Source organism: Heteronotia binoei, chromosome 1, assembly GCF_032191835.1.
Source record: "Heteronotia binoei isolate CCM8104 ecotype False Entrance Well chromosome 1, APGP_CSIRO_Hbin_v1, whole genome shotgun sequence".
In the NCBI taxonomy this organism is placed as follows: Eukaryota; Metazoa; Chordata; class Lepidosauria; order Squamata; family Gekkonidae; genus Heteronotia; species Heteronotia binoei.
Window position 1 is genome coordinate 264,301,740 of NC_083223.1, and position 20,043 is coordinate 264,321,782.

At 49.1% G+C, this 20,043-nt stretch overlaps 1 protein-coding gene across 1 annotated transcript in view; it reads right to left on the reverse strand.

Moving 5' to 3' along the window:
• Positions 1 to 1,330: 1,330 nt before the first annotated feature.
• DAP3 (death associated protein 3) overlaps positions 1,331 to 20,043 on the reverse strand; it is a 48,845-nt gene continuing 30,132 nt past the window's right edge. Inside the window, exons 8-13 of the mRNA XM_060255165.1 lie at positions 14,709 to 14,789; positions 13,149 to 13,307; positions 8,906 to 8,965; positions 6,849 to 6,938; positions 3,156 to 3,273; positions 1,331 to 1,493 (exon numbers count right to left, since the gene is read on the reverse strand). Of these exons, the coding sequence (XP_060111148.1) occupies positions 1,408 to 1,493; positions 3,156 to 3,273; positions 6,849 to 6,938; positions 8,906 to 8,965; positions 13,149 to 13,307; positions 14,709 to 14,789 (594 nt within the window). The 3' untranslated portion in view covers positions 1,331 to 1,407. The remainder of the gene's footprint in view (positions 1,494 to 3,155; positions 3,274 to 6,848; positions 6,939 to 8,905; positions 8,966 to 13,148; positions 13,308 to 14,708; positions 14,790 to 20,043) is intronic.

A 20,043-nucleotide genomic window follows, 5' to 3' on the forward strand; every position in this document is an offset into this window, starting at 1 on the left:
TCCCCAGCAGGCTTTGTAGCCTCCCTCCAACCCCCCCCTCCCTTCCAGAGCCAAACCAACAACTCTAGGGGGAAAGCCTCCTAGAGAGGCAGGAAGTTTTTTTGTTCTTGGCATGTGCTAGGAGGAGTTTTTCAGTTCTCAGCTGCAGCTCGAAGGGAGAGGTTGCCAGTGGGAGAGCTCCTGCCTGTGCATGCGGCTATTCAAAAGAGAATGAGGCCTCCAGGCAGTATGACAAAGTAAGTCATCCAAAAGGGCAGGGCATGTTTAGATCAGGGCCAGCAGGATGCGTTTATAATCAACTTTTCTTTGTTATACTGGTTGCTGTACGGGTGCTGTGCTGTGCTAATTTTGTAAATGCAACTGTTTTTGTTTTGTTTTTCTTTTCCTATCTTTTTCTCTTGTAAATAAATACTTTTTCTGTTTTAAATGCTGGCAGTCAATCTCTGTACCACATAGATCCCCAAACTGCTTTAGACCACGCTGTTTTTAAGAAGGGGGCCCCAGGGAAGGGGGAAGGCATGCAGTTGGATAAGGTGCCAATCCTCCAGGGGTGCCCCAAAGAAGCGCTGAGGTCTCTGTGAAACCCAAGTGCAGGGTGGCAGAGGACCTGGAGGCCTAGCCTCATAGCGGGAGAGGGGGATTGGGAGTCCTGTTCCTCTCAATCTGAACCCCGGGACTGAGCAGGTGGTGGCAGCGCGCCCAAGGGGCAGGAGGAGAAATAGCTCCCTCCAGGAGTTGGCGACTCAATAGGGAGCTGACGGGACCGGGTCTGAAGGCACAATCGGGCCGGTTCCGCCACATGGAGTGCTAAGAGTAATTAACTGAGACCTTGCTATACTTAATCTGTCTCCTCTCTAGCATGGAGGTAGCTAATAGCATCTTTCTTTTTGAGGTGAGAAGAAGAATTGCAGATTTATACCCCGCCCTTCTCCCTGAATCAGAGACTCAGAGCGGCTTACAATCTCCCATATCTTCTCCCCCACAAAAGACACCCTGTGAGGTGGGTGGGGCTGAGAGGGCTCTCACAGCAGCTGCCCTTTCAAAGACAACCTCTGCCAGAGCTATGGCTAACCCAAGGCCATTCCAGCAGGTGCAAGTGGAGGTGCGGGGAATCAAACCCGGTTCTCTCAGATAAGAGTCCGCACACTTAACCACTACACCAAATTGGCGATCTGTTGTGTAGTGTCTCCTCTGTTTACATACTGGACTCCAACTTTTTTCTTCCGCTTCTGACCCGCATGGCTACCCAACCTGGCTCTATCTCCATATGACACAGTCACCCTAGCTTCCACCATTCCTTCCCCTATTAATAAAAGAGAGAACGACATTGTAAATATTATTCTGTTTTTAATTGGGCAAAAGGGAGGTCCTTGGGGCTACGACACTGAAGGTACAAATGAGCCGCTGTCACAAGAAAGAGCTGATTCGCTCAAACTCTCCAGGGTTGCCTCCGCTGAGGAAGTGAAGCTCCATCCGTCCGTCATTGGTGCTGGCTGGGGGAGAGAAGGAGATGCGAATCAATAAGTATAAAGATGTTCCTGTGCTGGCCTTTCCAGCAGTCGGGACACCTTACATGTCAATACAACAAGCGCCAAAAAAATTCAGATCACTTCATAAAAACATACAGCGATACAAATCATCCCCCAAAGGTAATATTGCATGAAGCAGAGACCTGTTTTTGTTTAAAGAGAAGGTCTTCAGGCTTCCAGCTGATGAAGTTTATAGCTAGAGAAGCAGGGCTTAATGCCAGGAGATATGGATGAATGGGGGAGAACATAAGAAAAGCCATGTTGGATCAGGCCAATGGCCCATCCAGTCCAACACTCCGTGGTCACCCAGTGGCCAAAAAAATCAGCTGCCATCAGGAGATCCATCAGTGGGGCCAGGACACTAGAAGCCCTCCCATTGTGCCCTCCCTTCCCCCCAAGCACCAAGAATACAGAGCATCACTGCCCCAGACAGAGGGTTCCAACAATACACTGTGGCTAATAGCCACTGATGGACCTCTGCACCATATGTTTATCCAATCCCCTCTTGAAGCTGAGAGGGGGATATTGCAGGCCTGTCCCATTACAGATGGGGCATGGTTTAGTTCAGGGCAGCTGAAATGGCCTCCTTTCCCTGGCTTTTTCTATTCTCTCTTTTAAAACTGAACAACAGCCAACAGACTCATTCCCTGCAGACAGCGCTCAAACATTGGGCTGGTGTGGCCATAAGCCTACATATGTTTAAGCAGGGGGTAATGCCTATAGAAAGTGGGAAACTGCCTCGTTGGCTGATTTGGAGAATGCATTTAAAGTTGCTTTCTTTCCACCTCTCTCTTTCCCCAGTCTATTTGCTTAGAATGGATAAAAGGAAGTATTTCTTCACCCAAAGGGTGATTAACACATGGAATTAACTGCCACAATACAAGAACTCGGCATTCAATGAAATTGCTGAGCAGTCGGGTTAAAACGGATAAAAGGAAGTACTTCTTCACCCAAAGGGTGATTAACATGTGGAATTCACTGCCACAGGAGGTGGCGGTGGCTACAAGCATAGCCAGCTTCAAGAAGAGGCTAGATAAAAATATGGAGCAGAGGTCCATCAGTGGCTATTACCCACAGTGTGTGTGTGTGTATATATATAAAAAAATTTTGGCCACTGTGTGACACAGAGTGTTGGACTGGATGGGCCACTGGCCTGATCCAACATGGCTTCTCTTATGTTCACAGGAGGTGGCAGCGGCTACAAGCATAAACAGCTTCAAGAGGGGATTGGATAAACATATGTAGCAGAGATCCATCAATGGCTATTAGCCATGGCATATTGTTGGAACTCTCTGTCTGGGGCAGTGATGCTCTGTATTCTTGGTGCTTGGGAGGGGCAACAGTGGGAGGGCTTCTAGTGTCCTGGCCCCACTGATGGACCTCCTGATGGCGCCTGGTTTTTTTGGCCACTGTGTGACACAGAGTGTTGGACTGGATGGGCCATTGGCCTGATCCAGCATGGCTTCTCTTATGTTCTTATGCTTTGCTTTCCTTCCTTCCTTGTGGCTCTCAAACATCTGACGTTTGTTCTTTGTGGCTCTTACATTAAGCCAGTCTGGCCAACCCTGGTGTTGAGCGTATCAAATGCGCAATGCGCACCATCCTCTGACTCAGAGCTGGACTCACCTTTTTCATGCTGAAGCCACTTGCGCTCCAGGTAGTACTGGTAGCAACTCTCAAACTCCAGGTCAGTGTAGGCATGAACTTCGATGGGAATGAAGGGGTCCAAGGTTTCGAAACCCTTCTGCGGGGTGGGGAGAATGGGAAAGGAGACAAGGAACAGGTCTTGGAAAGTTCCGTTTTGCCCACATAACTTCAGACCCTGAGGACAAAAAACCCGCAAGACTACTTCTTATCAAAGCGCAGTCAAAATCTTGCTGTCTGCTGAGGACACCTGAATGAGGATGCAGCCCCTAACTGGTATGACTCAGCTCCAGTTGAAAGCTCTCTCCCTCAGCTCTAGTTGAAAGCTCTCGCCACTGTCAGGAACAATGCCAGCACAAGGCAGGAGTCCAAGTCAAGAAGAAGACGACTGCAGATTTATACCCCACCCTTCCCTCTGAATCAGAGACTCAGCGCAGCTTACAATCTTCTATATCTTCTCCCCCCACAACAGACACCCTGTGAGGGGGGGTGGGGCTGAGAGGGCTCTCACAGCAGCTGCCCTTTCAAGGACAACTCCTACAAGAGTTATGGCTGACGCAAGGCCATTCCAGCAGCTGCAAGTGGAGGAGTGGGGGAATCAAACCCGGTTCTCCCAGAGAAGAGTCCGCACACTTAACCACTACACCAAACTGGCTCTCAAGTGAAGAGAATCACAGATACAGGCTAAAGTGACATAAAACACAAAGGTTTCCGGGAAATATTGACCTCCGGTCAAATTTATAACAAAGAATCATTTTACTTAAAATAAAGATAAGATTCAAACAAGACAATATAAATAATATCATGCTACAAGGGCTAAAAACCCGCACCAAAGCTCATAAGTCAGATCGATGCAAAGTACTTCCAGGGTAAAGTCTGTGCAGAATCTTCTAAAGGTAACAACACTTCATGGATTTCACCCCAGAAGGATTTTACATTAATTTGCCTTATGAACTTTGGAGTGGGTTTTTAGTCCTTGTAGTGTCATGTTATTTATATTGCTTTGTTTGAATCTTATCTTTATTCTAGGTAAAATGATTTTACTTTGTTATCACACACAAGACAGCCTTTATTGCCATATAAAAGAATATAAAATAGAGGTTTGGCCGGGTTACATATTAAAAGAATACATAATCCATACAGAATAAAATTAGGATTACAAGATAAAAACAAAGTAGCAACGTAGTAAAACCTGATACATAGTACTACTTATCAGGACGAGTAGCCATAGCTCTATAAAAAAAAAACCCCTTCGCTACTCATTCTGTTATTTCCGGATCAGAATTATCAAGCAAAAAAGGCACCAGTCTCTAAAATTTGGGCCAATATGAGTAATAAAAGATCCAGGCGAGATGCCAAATAAGGACTTTGGAGAAGAACATGTGCGACAGTCTCAACACAATTCTTTGCTATAAATTTGATTGGAGGTTGATATTTTACAGAAACCTTTGGATTTATGTCACTTTAACACAGGGCAGGAAGCAGATGGTAACCCTCCGCTGCTGATGAGCGCCCCCCTTCCCCCCACCTTCTAACTACCAAGGATGGAGTCATGCAGGAGGGCAGGAAGGTGCGTGACACCCCTCTTACATGCCTGGAGCCAGCATTGTTCTCGAAGAGTGCTCTCGCTTGGATTTGTCTAATCTTGGCTCAGGTAAAATGCATTCAGAATTCTGGTGCCACAAAAGAAGAAGACTACAGATTTATACCCCGCCCTTCTCTCTGAATCAGAGACTCAGAGCGACTTACCGTCTCCTATGTCTTCTCTCCCCACAACAGACACCCTGTGAGGTGGGGTTGAGAGGGCTCTCCCAGAATCTGCCCTTTCAAGGACAACCTCTCCGAGAGCTACGGCTGACCCAAGGCCATTCCAGCAGCTGCACATGGAGGAGTGGGGGAATCAAACCCGGTTCTCCCAGAGAAGAGTCTGCACACTTAACCACTACACCACCACGCCAAACTGGCTCTGTGGGCAGATCTATGGATATCTAAATCTGAGGGTTGGGCTCATGCTAACAGAAAGCAGATAGTTCTCCAAACTTGGGGAACCTGCCCCCCCCAGGTTTGCCTATGAAGAAAGGTTACAACGCTTGGGGCTCTTTAGCTTGGAGAAACGTCAACTGCAGGGTGACATGATAGAGGTTTACAAGATTATGCATGGGATGGAAAGAGTAGAGAAAGAAGTCCTTTTCTCCCTTTCTCACAATACAAGAACTCGTGGGCATTCAATGAAATTGCTGAGCAGTCGGGTTAAAACGGATAAAAGGAAGTACTTGGTTTCAGGCTTCTGGCTCATATGGGCTAAGACGTGAGGCTTAAAAACAGAACCAGCACCTTATAAGGGGCAGCGCTGAATGATTACTTGTGCCAGTCTAGGCTTCCATACTGCATGCAGCTCTTCAGTTCCCACTTGAGCCACTTGAGGTGGTGAAGTGTGTAGACTCTTATCTGGGAGAAGCGGGCTTGATTCCCCAACTCCTCCACTTGCAGCTGCTGGAATGGCCTTGGGTCAGCCATAGTTCTCGTAGGAGTTGTCCTTAAAAAGGCAGCTTTCTGGGAGAGCTCTCTCAGCCCCACCTACCACACAAGACGTCTGTTGTGGGGGAGGAAGATAAAGGAGATTGTGAGCCGCTCTGAGCCTCTGAGATTCGGAGTGGAGGGCGGGATATAAATCCAATGTCTTCTTCATAGAAACAGAGCTCGACCCCAAGGGTCATGTGGTCCAACCCCCTGTGCAAGCCAGGAAATTCACAGCTACCTCCCCCTCCACTCCCCACAAGTGACCCCCGCTCTATGCCCAATGGAAGGCCAAAAAACAAAAACCCCTCTCCAGAACTCCTGGGCCAATCTGGCCTGGAGGAAAATTCCTTCCTGACTCCAAAGTGGTGACGGGCATTACCCTGGGCATACAAGAAAGAAGAAGAAGAAGACTGCAGATTTATAGCCTGCCTTTCTCTCTGAATCAGAGACTCAGAGCAGCTTACAATCTCCAATGAGGTGACTGGGGGCGGCAATTTGAGAAAGGGCCAGTTGGTGGTGGCACCAAAACTGTGGAATTCCCTCCCCAGGGAGATTCTTCTGTCAGTGGGCAAAGATTGTCTCTCTCTCTCTCGGCTTGGCTTCGCGAACGAAGATTTAAGAAGGGTGCAATAGTCCACGTTTGCTGCAGGCTTGCTGGTGGCTGACAAGACCAATGTGGGACAGGCAGGTCCGGCCACAGCGGCTGCAGGGAAAAGTCTGATTTAGGGTTGGTCCTGTAGCAGTGCGATTCTTCCTCAATCTTGTAGCAAAGATTGTAAGCCGCTCTGAAAGGGCCACGAGAGCCAAGTGCTGGCTGATTCCTTCCTGCCTTCTCTCTCGCCGTCTGCCCACAGAATCAGCATTGCTCTGCTAAGAAACCTCCAGAGGAGGAGAGCCCGCTCCCTCCTGGGGGAGCCGATTCCACCAAGGAACTGCTCTAACAAACAGCGGGCGAATGCAGTGATAAATCACAATGTTGTAAATGTGCACAGAGTATAGGAGGACAGAGTTTGCGTGGCCTGCGTTGTGGTGGGAAAGCAGAGAGAGACGGACCCTCTCCTGTCATTGATCCACACAAACGACCGGAGCTGTCCTTCTATTGGTGCCTCTCTCGCAGCATGAAAATAGAGGAGGAGCCCCCACCCTTGGCCTCACCTCTCCTAGCAATTCGCTGGGCAGGTACGCTTCACGGGGTTGGAAGAGAGACCCTGTCTGGCTGAGAGTTGTCACGATGGCACCTCCGGTCTGAAAAAAGACATTGAAGTGGCATGTCACAGAGTAAATAAGAACATAAGAGAAGCCATGTTGGATCAGGCCAATGGCCCATCCAGTCCAACACTGTGTCACACAGTGGCCAAAAAACCCAGGTGCAATCAGGAGGTCCATCAGTGGGGCTAGAAGCCCCCACTGTGCCCAGCTCCCAAACACCAAGAATACAGAGCATCACTGCCCTGGACAGAGAGTTCCAACAATACACTGTGGCTAATAGCCACTGATGGACCTCTGCTCCATATGCTTATTCAAAATCAGGTCCTTGGCTGGAGGCCAAACTTACCATCTCTCTTCCTGTCCATTCACTCCACTGATTTTTTTAGGTCCTGCGGCAGGTGTCACCACCAATGATGTGAAGGGGCATGGGGGGGGCATGGGGAAGCAACTTGAGAAAGGGCCTTCTCGGTGGTGGCACCAAAACTGTGCAACTCCCTCCCCAGGGAGATTCTTCTGTCAGTGGGTGAAGGCTTTTGTTTGGCGTGCCCCCCCAGTAACTCTCATTGGCCCTCTTTCCCGTTTGTGTTTATGTTTTTATTTAATTGTTTAAAATATGTTAAGGTAAAGGTAGTCCTCTGTGCAAGCACCGAGTTGTTACTGACCCATGGGGGTGATGTCACATCACAACGTTTTTTTGGCAACAGCTCCCAACACAGCCCAGGGCTCTTCGCTGTGTGACTGAAGTTAAGCTGTGGCAGCCATTTCACAGAATCATAGATTTGGAAGGGACCTCCAGGGTCATCTATTCTATTCCAACCCCCTGCACAAGGCAGGAAATTCACAGGTACCTCCCCCTAAATTCACAAGCTCAGCATTGCTATCAGATGGCCATCCAGGCTCTATTTAAAACCCCCCAAGGAAAGAGAGTCCACCACCTTAAGAACATAAGAGAAGTCATGTTGGATCAGGCCAATGGCCCATCCAGTCCAACACTGTGTGTCACACAGTGGCCTTCTGTCCTGAGGAAGCCTGTTCCATTGAGGAACTGCTTTAACTTTCAGGATGTTGAGCTAGAAACGCTTCTGATTCAATTTCAACCCACGGGTTCTGGTTCTACCTTCCGGGGCCACAGAAAACAATTCCACACCATCCTCTATATTACAGCCCTTCAAGTACTTGAAGATGGTGATCCTATCACCTCTCAGCTGCCACCTCCTCAGGCTAAACATTTAAACTGGCTCTGCCTCCTGAGGCAGTTGTTTTGCATCGGCCATTTTGTTGCTGCGCCCACCCTGCTGTGTCAGAATTCCAAATGTGCTCACAGGCTCAAGGAATTTGAAGACCCCTGGCCTAAGGGATTCTTGTCTATGAAGATTTGGTCGGTCTGGATGATTTTAGTCCCTTTGGCTTTCTACTGGAAGCATCCCCCCTCCTAGGGTTGCCAAATCCAATTCAAGAAATATCTGGGGACTTTGGGGGTGGAGCCAGGAGACTTTGAGGGTGGAGCCAGGAGACTTTGGGGGTGGAGCCAGGAGCCAGGGTGTGACAAGCATAACTGAACTCCAAAGGGAGTTCTGGCCATCACATTTAAAGGGACTGCACACCTTTTAAATGCCTTCCTCCCACAGGAAATAATGAAGGATAGGGGCACTTTCTTTTGGGGCTCACAGATTTGGAACCCCTGGTCCAATCTTTTTAAAACCTGGGGGGTATTTTGAGGAGAGGCAGTGGATGCTATACTGAAAATTTGGTGCCTCTAACTCAAAAAACAACCCCCTCTCAGAGCCCCAGATACCCGCAGATCAATTCTCCATTATTTCCTATGGAATAAGTCTCCATAGGGAATAACAGAGTTCCCAGCAGACATTTCCCTCCCCTCCCCCCGCTTTCTGATGACCCTGAAGCGGGGGGAGGGCCTCCAAAACGGGGGATCCCCTGCCCCCACCTGGGGATTGGCAACCCTATTCCCTCCCAAAGAAAGTGCTTCACAGCATTCTTCTCACCCAGTCATTGGTCACCATCTTCCTCAGGTTGTGGACCAGTGTCAGCTCCTCCGGGGAGATCTAAAACCAACAGAGAAGCCGTTGAACGCATGAAGCTGCCTTATATGAAATCAGCCCATTGGTCCATCAAGGTCAGTATTGTCTGTTCATGCTGGAAACAACACCCAAAGGTCTTGGGCAGAGGCCTTTCAGATCACCCATCACCTGGACCTTTTATTTGGAGATGCCGGGGATTGAACCCCTGGGACCTTCTACATGCCAAGCAGATGCTGTACCACAGAGCCACAGCCCATCGCAGTTACAGAGACTCCAAACCTTCCTTTCATCTTTCCAGAGGAGGTCGTGAGGGCCACTAGCGTAGATGACTTAGATTCATGAAGAAGAAGAATTGCAGATTTATACCCCGCCCTTCTCCCTGAATCAGGGACTCAGAGCGGCTCACAATCTCCTATATCTTCTTCCCCCACAACAGACACCCTGTGAGGTGGGTGAGGCTGAGAGGGCTCTCCCAGCAGCTGCCCTTTCAAGGCCAATCCTGCTAGAGCTATGGCTGACCCAAGGCCATTCCAGCAGGTGCAAGTGGAGGAGTGGGGAATCAAACCCGGTTCTCCCAGATAAGAGAAGATGACGACTTATACCCCACCCTTCTCTCTGAATCAGAGGCTCAGAATAGCTCACCATCTCCTTTATCTTCCTCCCCAACAACGGACACCCTGTGAGGTGGGTGGGGCTGAGAGAGCTCTGACAGAAGCTGCCTTTTCAAGGACAACTCCTGCGAGAGCTATGGAAGAAGAAGATATTGGATTTATATCCCGCCCTCGACTCTGAAGAGTCTCAGAGCGGCTCAATCTCCTTTACCTTCCTCCTTCACAACAGACACCCTGTGAGGTGGGTGGGACTGGAAAGGGCTCTCACAGCAGCTGGCCTTTCAAGGACAACCTCTGCCAGAGCTATGGCTGACCCAAGGCCATTCCAGCAGGTGCAAATGGAGGAGTGGGGAATCAAACCCGGTTCTCCCAGATAAGAGTCCACACACTTAACCACTACACCAAACTGGCTCTCTTCAAGAAGTTCATCAGTGGTTGCTAGCTGTGATGCCTGTGGAGAGCCTGCATGGTCAGAGGCAATAGATCTCTGAATACCACCACTGAGTGGCAACGTCAACCTTGGCCCCTATGCTCTGGTCTTGCGGGGCAACTGGTCAACCACTGTGTGAAGCAGGAATCTGGACTAGATGGATCACTGGTCTGATCCAGTAGGGTTCTTCTGGTGCTTCCAAACAGCCTTTTGTTTTGCAGGAGCGGGGCTATGCTAGGTCTACAAACTGGAAACCAGCAGGGACCCTACTGGAATGGTGAAGAGAGCTTTGACTCTCAAAAGCTTATACCCTGAAATCTCTAAGGACTTGATTCAAACTCATCTACAAGACTGCCCTCTGAAACTATCTTCTGGAATATAGAGACAGGCTTATTCAGGGCTTTTTGTTGTAGAAAAAGCCCAGCGGGAACTCATTTGCATATCAGGTCACACCCCTTGATGTCACCATTGTTTCACACAGGGCTTTTTAAACAGAAAAAAAGCCCAGCTTGAACTCATTTGCATAGTAGGCCACACCCCTTGATGCCAAGCCAGCCAGAACTGCGTTCCTGTATATTTTTGCTTTTTTTTTAAAGCCCTGGGCTTATTTAATCATTACAATTGTATCCATCTCATCTCTCAAAAAAGCAAAAACAAAACAAAAGGTATTAATCTCCCCCCCCCCCCCAAAATAATAAAACCCTAAGAAAAGTTAACAATGATTGATTCAGTAGGAAATTAGTTTGGCTTTAATTTGATTTGTTTGAACAATATGCTTCGTTTTATTTTTTAGTTCCCTCGGGCACCTTTCTCAGCAGGGTGATACAAGGATTAAAATTGAATTAACCCCCCCCCCAAAAAAAAGATACATTGCAACAAAACAGAAGCAAGATAGGAGGAAAACTGACACATTTGAGCTGCATTGTTTGAGAAGGCTCCTGCGTATTCCTTGGACTGCAAAGGTGACAAACAAGCCAGTATTGGAACGTATAAAACCTGACATGCCCTTGGAAGGAAAAATCACAAAACTGCAACTGACTTATTCCCCCCCCCCCCCCCCCCGCGTCGCGCGGAAGGAAAGGAAAGGCCCCCTGTTCAAGCACCAGTCGTTTCCGACTCTGGGGTGATGTTGCTTTCACAACGTTTTCAGGGCAGACTTTTGACGGGGTGGTTTGCCATTGCCTTTCCCAGTCATCTACACTTTCCCCCCAGCAAGCTGGGGACTCATTTTTCTGACCTCGGAAGGATGAAAGGCTGAGTAAACCTTGAGCCGGCTACCTGAAAACCCAGCTTCCGCCGGGGATCGAACTCAGGTCGTGAGCGGAGCTTAGGACTGCAGTACTGCAGCTTTAACACTCTGCACCACGGGGCTCATGCGGAAGAACTCACTAAAAAAAAGCAATTATACTAAGATGGGTTAGCAACAAAAGGAAACCAGATTGCGAAAGAACACGATAGCTAGAACCATAAAAGTGGACACCAGCCTGAGCTTGGAGCAACTCAAAGAAACAGTGCAAGATCCGACAACACGGAGAGAGCTGGCCCATAGAATTGCCAAGAGGTGGCCTTCACACAATGGTCAACAACAACAATAAAACATAAGAAATTATGAAGAGGCCTGCTGGATCAGACCAGTGAGGGTCCATCTAGTCCAGGGCTGGCCAAACTTGCTTAATGTAAGAGCCACATAAAATAAACATCAGATGTTTGAGAGCCACAAGACATGAATGCCAGATGTTTGAGAGCCACAAGACAAGAAGGAAGGAAGGCAAATAGATGAGGGGAGGGAGAGGTGGAAAGAAAGCAACTTTAAAGGAATTATCTAAGCCGCCACCTAGCTTGGATTGGAGAAGCGATTTAAAGAGACAAATGCCTTCTCCGAGGCAGCCAGCAGGATGGTAGGGGCTCCAAGAGCCACACAATATGTGTGAAAGAGCCACATGCGGCTCCTGAGCCACTTTGGTCACCCCTGATTTAGTTCAACATCCTGCCTCACACAGTGGCCAACCAGTTCCTCTGGAGGCCAAAGATAGGGCACAGAGACCAAGGCCTTCCCCTCCAGGCACTGGGATTCAGAAGCCAACTGCCACTGCCTTTAGCCGCCATAGCTAGCAGCTACTGATGGGCCAATCCTCCCTTAATTTGCCTAATCCCCTTTTAACGCTGCCTCCTCTGGCAGCAAATTCCACATTTTAATCATGCTCTGTGTAAAGCAGTATGATCATCTCAAAGCCACAGAGGAACAGAAAACAAACACACACACACAAAACCTTTGCTAGGCACCGAAACACCAACAGAAAAAGAGCCAGGCAAACCTCATGGGGGCCAGTGCTCCACAGGCAAGGTGCCACAACTAAGGCAGCCCCTGCTGAGGCCCACCGGTTAGTGGTTTAACAACCAGAATAGAGCCTCTCAATATGGAGCTAATAGTCGTGCGTCCCGGTGAGAAAGGTGCACTCGAAATGAAAAACACGCCCCCCCCCCCTCCAACCAATGTTCCCTCTAAGCTGCAGAGTCTTGAGAGCAAAAACTCTACTTTGTGAGCTACTAGTATTAAAGCTGTGAGCTACTGCATAAATAATGTGGAATGCCCTCCCAGAGGCCATAAGGGCCCTGCGGGATCTCTCCCAATTCCTCAGGGCCTGTAAAACTGAATTATTTCGACAGGCCTTTAATATCTAATGGGAGAGGACTGCCACTCTACACTGCTGAGCGACATCGTTAATGAGGCATTATGTCCACCACAAGATCAGTGTCAGAAGAAAGAAAGTTACGATCCCGCCTACACCGGACTTTGAGCAGCACCTATGAAATGTATTTTAATTGTTAATTTTTACTGTTTTAAATTGTAATTTTAAATTGTGCTTTGATTGACTGTTAGCTACCCTGAGTCCTCTTGCGGAGAGGGCGGGATAGAAAAGTAATTTTTTAAAAAATTATTGCACTCTGGGGCCATATTTCCTGAGGTAAGACAAAATTTCCTGAGGTAAGACAAAAACACTCTGGGGCCATATTTCCTGAGGTAAGACGTGTGAGCTGGAGGCTAAAAATCTGTGAGCTCGCTCACGCTAACTCAACTTAGAGGGAACACTGCCCCCAGCCAAATTCCAGGAAGGCAGAGAAGCTGGTGGCCACCGCCATCGCCCTGCAGCCGTGAGAGCCGTACCGCACTCCGGTCTACTTTCTTCAGCGTCGTACTTCCCCAGAGGGAGTTGACTCCGTCCACGGCCACTAGGAGCTTGAAGGCCCCCCGAGGGCTCTGTTGCTTCAGCTCCTTCAGAACCACCCCCACGACGTCGCTGGCGGTTTTGACACGATTCAGACCCTGGAAAGGGAGGAAGAGAGAGGAGCTGTTGGGTGGGATGGGACCGGGGGCCACCCAAGGACCAGTCACTGCCAGAGCTCACTCGCCAGCCGCAGGAGGGAAGAACCGGTCTACCTTCTGCAGGTCCTGTGCGAGGAGAATGGCACTCATAGAGATGTAAAATTTCTGGGAATTTTGAAGCTCGGACCCCCCCTCCCCCGTTTTTTCCAGGAACAAATGGAAATTTTCGGAAAAATTGGGGAAAAAAATGCTACATTAGCACTTTCTTTTCCAGATTGAAAGTCATTCTCATAAAAAGAATTGAAGAGGGGGGAAGTGTATAGAAGGGAGCATAGGACTAAGTTTCAATGAATGGGCATGACCTAGGACTTGCTTGCCCTCAGTGCACAGAAATTAGAATAATCTGATACCATACATATTTTTTTGGAAAATATTTGAACACCTTGTCTTAAAATATTTTATTCATCATGTTAAAATACAACGTCCCATAATCATTTTTTTTCTTTTCTTCAATTTTTCGGGAAAAAAACAAGGCTGCAGGAAAAAAAAACGAGAAAAAACGAGTTTTTCCCCCCAAAACTTTTCCATTTTTTTGCCTCCAGGTGGGTTACAGGAGAAAACCCTTAGGTTCTGTGACAGCCTGCCTCCAAAGAAGCAATTAGACAATATTTTAAACAAATTTCTCATAATATACAAAACACTCTCAAACGAACTATCTTATAAACATCCCCTGATATCCAGAACACCCATAGTATATCAGGGGATGTTTATAAGATGGTTGGTTTGAGAGTATGGTTTGTTTGTCTAATTGCTTCTTTGGAGGCAGGCTGCCACAGAATCTAAGGGTTTTCTCCTGTAACTCTCTGCCGTGATTCTCTGTTTGTTGCACAGCCTCCAGGTGGGGCCTGGAGATCTCCTGCTTTTACAACTGATCTCCAGCTGTCAGAGAAGATGATGATGATATTGGATTTATATCCCGCCCTATACTCTGAATATCGACGTCTCAGAGCAGTCACAATCTCCTTTACACCCCTCCCCCCGCACACACACAACAGACACCCTGTGAGGTGGGTGGGTCGGCCATAGCTCTCCCAGAAGCTGCCATTTCAAGGACAAATCTGCGAGAGCTATGGCTGACCCAAGGCCATTCCAGCACGTGCAAGTGGAGGAGTGGGGAATCAAACCTGGTTCTCTCAGATAAGAGTCAGCGCACTTCACCACTACACCAAGCTGGTTCTCAGCTTCCCTGGAGAAAATGGCTGCTTTGAAGATGGACTCTATGGCATTGGACCACACTGAGGCCACTTCCCTCCCCAAACTCCACCCTCCTCGGGCTTCACCCCCAAAGCCTCCAGGTATTTTCCAACCCAGACCTGGAACCCTATTCACCCATCCTCTTACCTGCTCTACTATGCTCATCAGGGGACTGCCCTCCTCGCTGCTCTCCCGCTTACCCCACACATACTTCTGCTGTGTCTTGATCTACAAACATGTGAGGATTAAGAAGAAGGCAACATTAGATTTATATTCTGCCCTCCACTCAAGAGTTTCAGAGCAGCTCACAATCTTCTTTATTGTCCTCCCCCACAATGAACACCCTGTGAGGTGGGTGGGGCTAAGAGGACTCTCACAGCAGCTGCCCTTTCAAGAACTCGTGGGCATTCGATGAAATTGCTGAGCAGACAGGTTAAAACGGATAAAAGGAAGTATTTCTTCACCCGAAGGGTGATCAACATGTGGAATTCACTGCCACAGGAGGTGGTGGCGGCCACAAGCATAGCCACCTTCAAGAGGGGTTTAGATAAAAATATGGAGCAGAGGTCCATCAGTGGCTATTAGCCACAGTGTGTGTGCATATATAAAATTTTTTGCCACTGTGTGACACAGAGTGTTGGACTGGAGGGGCCATTGGCCTGATCCAACATGGCTTCTCTTATGTTCTTATGATCAGGCTTTCAGATGGTCAAAAGACATTCGGTCAACTATCAGGCACGTTGTGGTCAAGACAGCCAGATTGCATGGGGCGGTGGTGATTCCCTGGTCCTTACAGAAAGCAGGACAGTGTAGAAGCCAGTCTTGGGCAATGCACTTTACCGCAAATGACTGCTTGCGTCCCTGCTTGGAGATGCCCGTCAGATCGCCAGTAGGAAATGCTTTGCCCAGCAGCCGGGTTTACCCTTGACCACTGCAGGGCCCAAAGGGAAAGCAGCTCTGGCTCCTTTTTTTTGCTTACAAACGATCACATTGAACATTCTTGGCTTCAGGGAATAACAAACAATAGGTGGGCAGCTGAAACTACTGGCGCCATCAACTGGCTGGTGTGCCCAGAGATGGTCAACCCCGACAGAGTTCACCAGCGACCTTGGGCCTATCAATCTCTCTCTATCTTAAGCTATGTTCAGGTGGTGCTTGTGGAAATAAGACCATAAGAACACAAGAAGAGCCCTGCTGGATCAGACCAGTTGTCAGACCCAGAGTCAAGGAAAAGACAGTTGAAGTTCAAGATCCTTATTCCAGCTTTATGGGCATACACACGCGTTGTCGGAACTGACCTCTCTGTCAGTTCCCCCAACTTATAAACCTTTGCCCTGACCGTTATAATTCAAGCCAAAGCGCGCCAAGCAAAAGCGGGGGTTTTGCACGGGTTTTTTGCTAAGCTCTCATCACCGCAGGTGCCCACTATCAGTTCATGGTTCTCATCTCCTCCAGCTCTTTGACCTTGGTTACCTAGCAACAAGCCAATTCCCAGACAAGTTTCCCGGGGATGTGCCCCAGCTTGAAATTGAACCGCCGAAACAGCCCCGCACACCTTACTTGCTTATTGTTGAGGCTGCGGGTGGCAACGGGGGCGGCCAAGTTTTTATGATCTGTCCAGAGTTCAAATGGTTCCCGCGCCCCTTCTAGATAGTGTCTCCACTTTTCTAGGGCCAGTTTGATGGCGAAGGCTTCCTTGTCCCACACTGACCAATTACGTTCAGCCGGGCTGAACTTTTGAGACAAGTATGCGCAGGGATGCAACTGGCCATCTGGCCCCTCCTGGAGTAACATGGCTGCGTGGGCGATATCGCTCGTGTCACATTGGACTACAAACCTTTTGTTTTCATCGGAGTGTATTAGGTAGGGCTCAGAGGTGAACCGGGCCTTAAGTTCATCAAATGCCTTTTGGCACTCCTCCGTCCACAGGAGGCTACAGCTACCCTTAGTGGCTTGCGGCCCCTTCCCCTTGGTTTTCAACAGTTCTGTGAGGGGTAGAGTGATCTCGGCAGTTATTGATGAACTCCCTATAGAAATTTGCGAACCTGAGGAAGCTCTGGAGTTGTTTACGGGTTTGAGGGGGCTCCCACTCCACCATGGCTTGTACTTTGGTAGGATCCATTTCCAGGCCCCCTCGGTGGAAATGCGATATCCCAAAAAGTCGAGCTCTGTCTTGTGGAACTCACACTTGGACAGTTTGGCAAATAACTTGTGCTCGTACAGTGTTTGCAGCACCTCCCTTACCAAGTGGATGTGTGAGGGCAGGTCTTGCGAGTATATCAAAACATCATCTAGGTAACAGACCACGCCCTTATTTATTTATTTATGCAATACTTCATTGATTAAGTTCATGAATACCTCTGGCGCCCCCTTAAGGCCGATTGGCATGACCAAGTACTCGTATTGGCCCAGGGGTTTGCTGAAGGCTGTTTTCCACTCATCCCCCTCCTTGATGCGCACCAGGAAGTAAGCATCTCTGAGGTCAAGTTTAGTGAAGATTTTCCCTTGGGACACCTCCCCTAAGAGATCCTGTATGAGCGGGAGGGGGTACGCATTACTCATGGAAATTGCGTTCAAGCCGCGTAAGTCAGTGCAAAGCCCTAAACTGCTGTCTTTTTTCTTTCTAAATAGCACCGGAACGGCGTGTGGGGACTTGGCAGGTCGGATGAACCCCCTACGCAGGCTGAGTTCCAGGAATCTCTGTAACTCCTCCCTCTCCCCCCCCCCCCGGCTCATTGACTATTGCTTGGCTTTGGGAAGTGGCTCCCCCTCCACCAGTTCAATGGCACAGTCAGTGGATCTGTGGGGGGGAAGCTCGTCCGCCTCCTGGGCGTCAAACACCTTTTGCAAGTCTCGATACTCGGGGCAAACTGGGCACGTCAACTCTGGTGACGCAAAGTTTTTCAAGCTGGGGAGGGGGGTGTGGGCCCCATTTTTTATTCCATTGGTGACTTTCGCACACCGGATCCAAGAAGTAAATGGCGCTCCCGCTCCACTGGACCAGCAGGTTGTGGTCGGCCAGCCACTCCAGGCTGAGGACGGCTTGGAACTTGGCGGCCGGGGCAATAATGAACGTGGGAGTTCCTGGTTCTCATCTCCACCAGCTCTTTGACCTTGGTTACCTAGCAACAAGCCAATTCCCAGACACGCCATCCTCCCTCCAGATAAGCAACAAGTTACAGTCATATCAAAGGCATAGCAAGCGCAGCATAGCATTGTAGCTCAGCATAGCATTGTACAATTGAATACACATGACAAGAGGAACAAGACGGAGTGACTCTTGACACCAGTGAGGGTCCATCTAGTCCAGTATCCTGTCTCACACAGTGACCAGCCATTTTCTCTGGAGGGCCAACAACAGAGGAGAGAGGCTGAGGCCTTCCCCTCATAAGAACATCAGAAGAGTCCTGCTGGGTCAGACCAGTGAGGGTCCATCTAGTCCAGCCTCCTGTCTCACACAGTGGCCTCAACCAGTTCCTCTGGAGGGCCAACAACAGGACAGAGAGGCCAAGGCCATCCCCTCATAAGAACATCAGAAGAGCCCTGCTGGATCAGACCAGTGATGGTCCATCCAGTCCAGCCTCCTGTCTCACACAGTGGCCTCAATCAGTTCCTCTGGAGGGCCAACAACAGGGCAGAGAGGCTGAGGCCTTCCCCTCATAAGAACGTCAGAAGAGCCCTGCTGGGTCAGACCAGTGAGGGTCCATATAGTCCAGCATCCTGTCTCACACAATGAACAGACAGTTCCTCTGGAGGGCCAACAACAGGGCAAAGAGGCCTTCCCCTCATAAGAACATAAGAAGAGCCCTGCTGGGTCAGACCAATGATCCATCTAGTCCAGCATCCTGTCTCACACAGTGGCCTCAGCCAGTTCCCCTGGAGGGCCAACAACAGGGCAGAGAGGCTGAGGCCTTCCTCTCATAAGGACATCAGAAGAGCCCTGCTGGATCAGACCAGTGAGGGTCCATCCAGTCCAGCCTCCTGTCTCACACAGCGGCCTCAACCAGTTCCTCTGGAGGGCCAACAACAGGGCAGAGAGGCCGAGACCTTCCCCTCATAAGAACATCAGAAGAGCCCTGCTGGGTCAGACCAGTGAGGGTCCATATAGTCCAGCATCCTGTATCACACAATGAACAGACAGTTCCTCTGGAGGGCCAACAACAGGGCAAAGAGGCCTTCCCCTCATAAGAACATAAGAAGAGCCCTGCTGGGTCAGACCAATGATCCATCTAGTCCAGCATCCTGCCTCACACAGTGGCCAACCAATTCAAAAGGGAGGCCAAGGCCTCCCCCTCATAAGAACATCAAAAGAGCCTTGCTGGATCAGACCACTGAGGGCCTGTCTAGTCCAGCATCATATCTCACAAAGTAGCTAGCCAGTTCCTCTGAAGGGCCAACAGGGTAGAGAGGCTAAGACCTTCCACTGATGTTACCTCCCAGCACTGGGATTCAGAAGTTGACCGCCTCTGGATACGGAGGTTCCCTTTAATCACCACAGCTTGCAGCCACTGATAAATCTCTCCTCCATGAATCTATCTAATCCCCTTTTAAGGCTATGCTTGTGGTCATCACTACATCCTCTGACAGTGAATTCCACTTTTCAAGCACTCACTACGCAAAGAAGTATTTCCTTTTGTCTGTCCTGAATCTATTGCCCACGAGCAGGGCTGTTTTTGTAGCAGGAACGCCTTTGCATATTAGGCCAGCCCCCCTCAATGTAGCCAATCCTCCTGGATGGAGCCTACCGTAGGCCCTGAACTAAGAGCCCTGTAAGCTCTTGGAGGATTGGCTACATCAGGGGGCGTAGCCTAATATGCAAAGGAGTTCCTGCTACAAAAAAAAAAGCCCTGCCCATGAGCTTCACTGGATGCCCTGGAGTTCTAATATTTTTGGAGAAAAAGCTCTCATTATCAACTCTCTCCACCCCATGCATAATTTTATATACCTCTATCACGTAAGAACGTAGGAACATAAGAGACGCCATGTTGGATCAGGCCAATGGGCCATCCAGTCCAACACTCTGTGTCACACAGTGGCAAAAAATATCAGGCATCATCAGGAGTCCCATCAGTGGGGCCAGGACACTAGAAGCCTTCCCACTGTGGCCCTCCCCCAAGCACCAAGAATACAGAGCATCACTGCCCCAGACAGAGCCACTGATGGACCTCTGCTTTAGATGTTTATCCAATGCCTTCTTGAAGCTGTCTATGCTTGCAGTCGCTGCCACCTCCTGTGGCAGCGAATTCCATATGTTAATCGCCCTTTGGGTGAAGAACTACTTCCTTTTATCCGTTCAAACTTGACTGCTCAGCAATTTCATTGAATGCCCACGAGTTCTCGTATCATGAGAAAGGGAGAAAAGTACCTCTTTCTCTACCTTCTCTATCCCATGCATAACTTGTAAACCTCTATCATGTCACCCCGCAGTCGACGTTTCTCCAAGCTAAGGAGCCCCAAGCGCTTTAACCTTTCTTCATAGGGA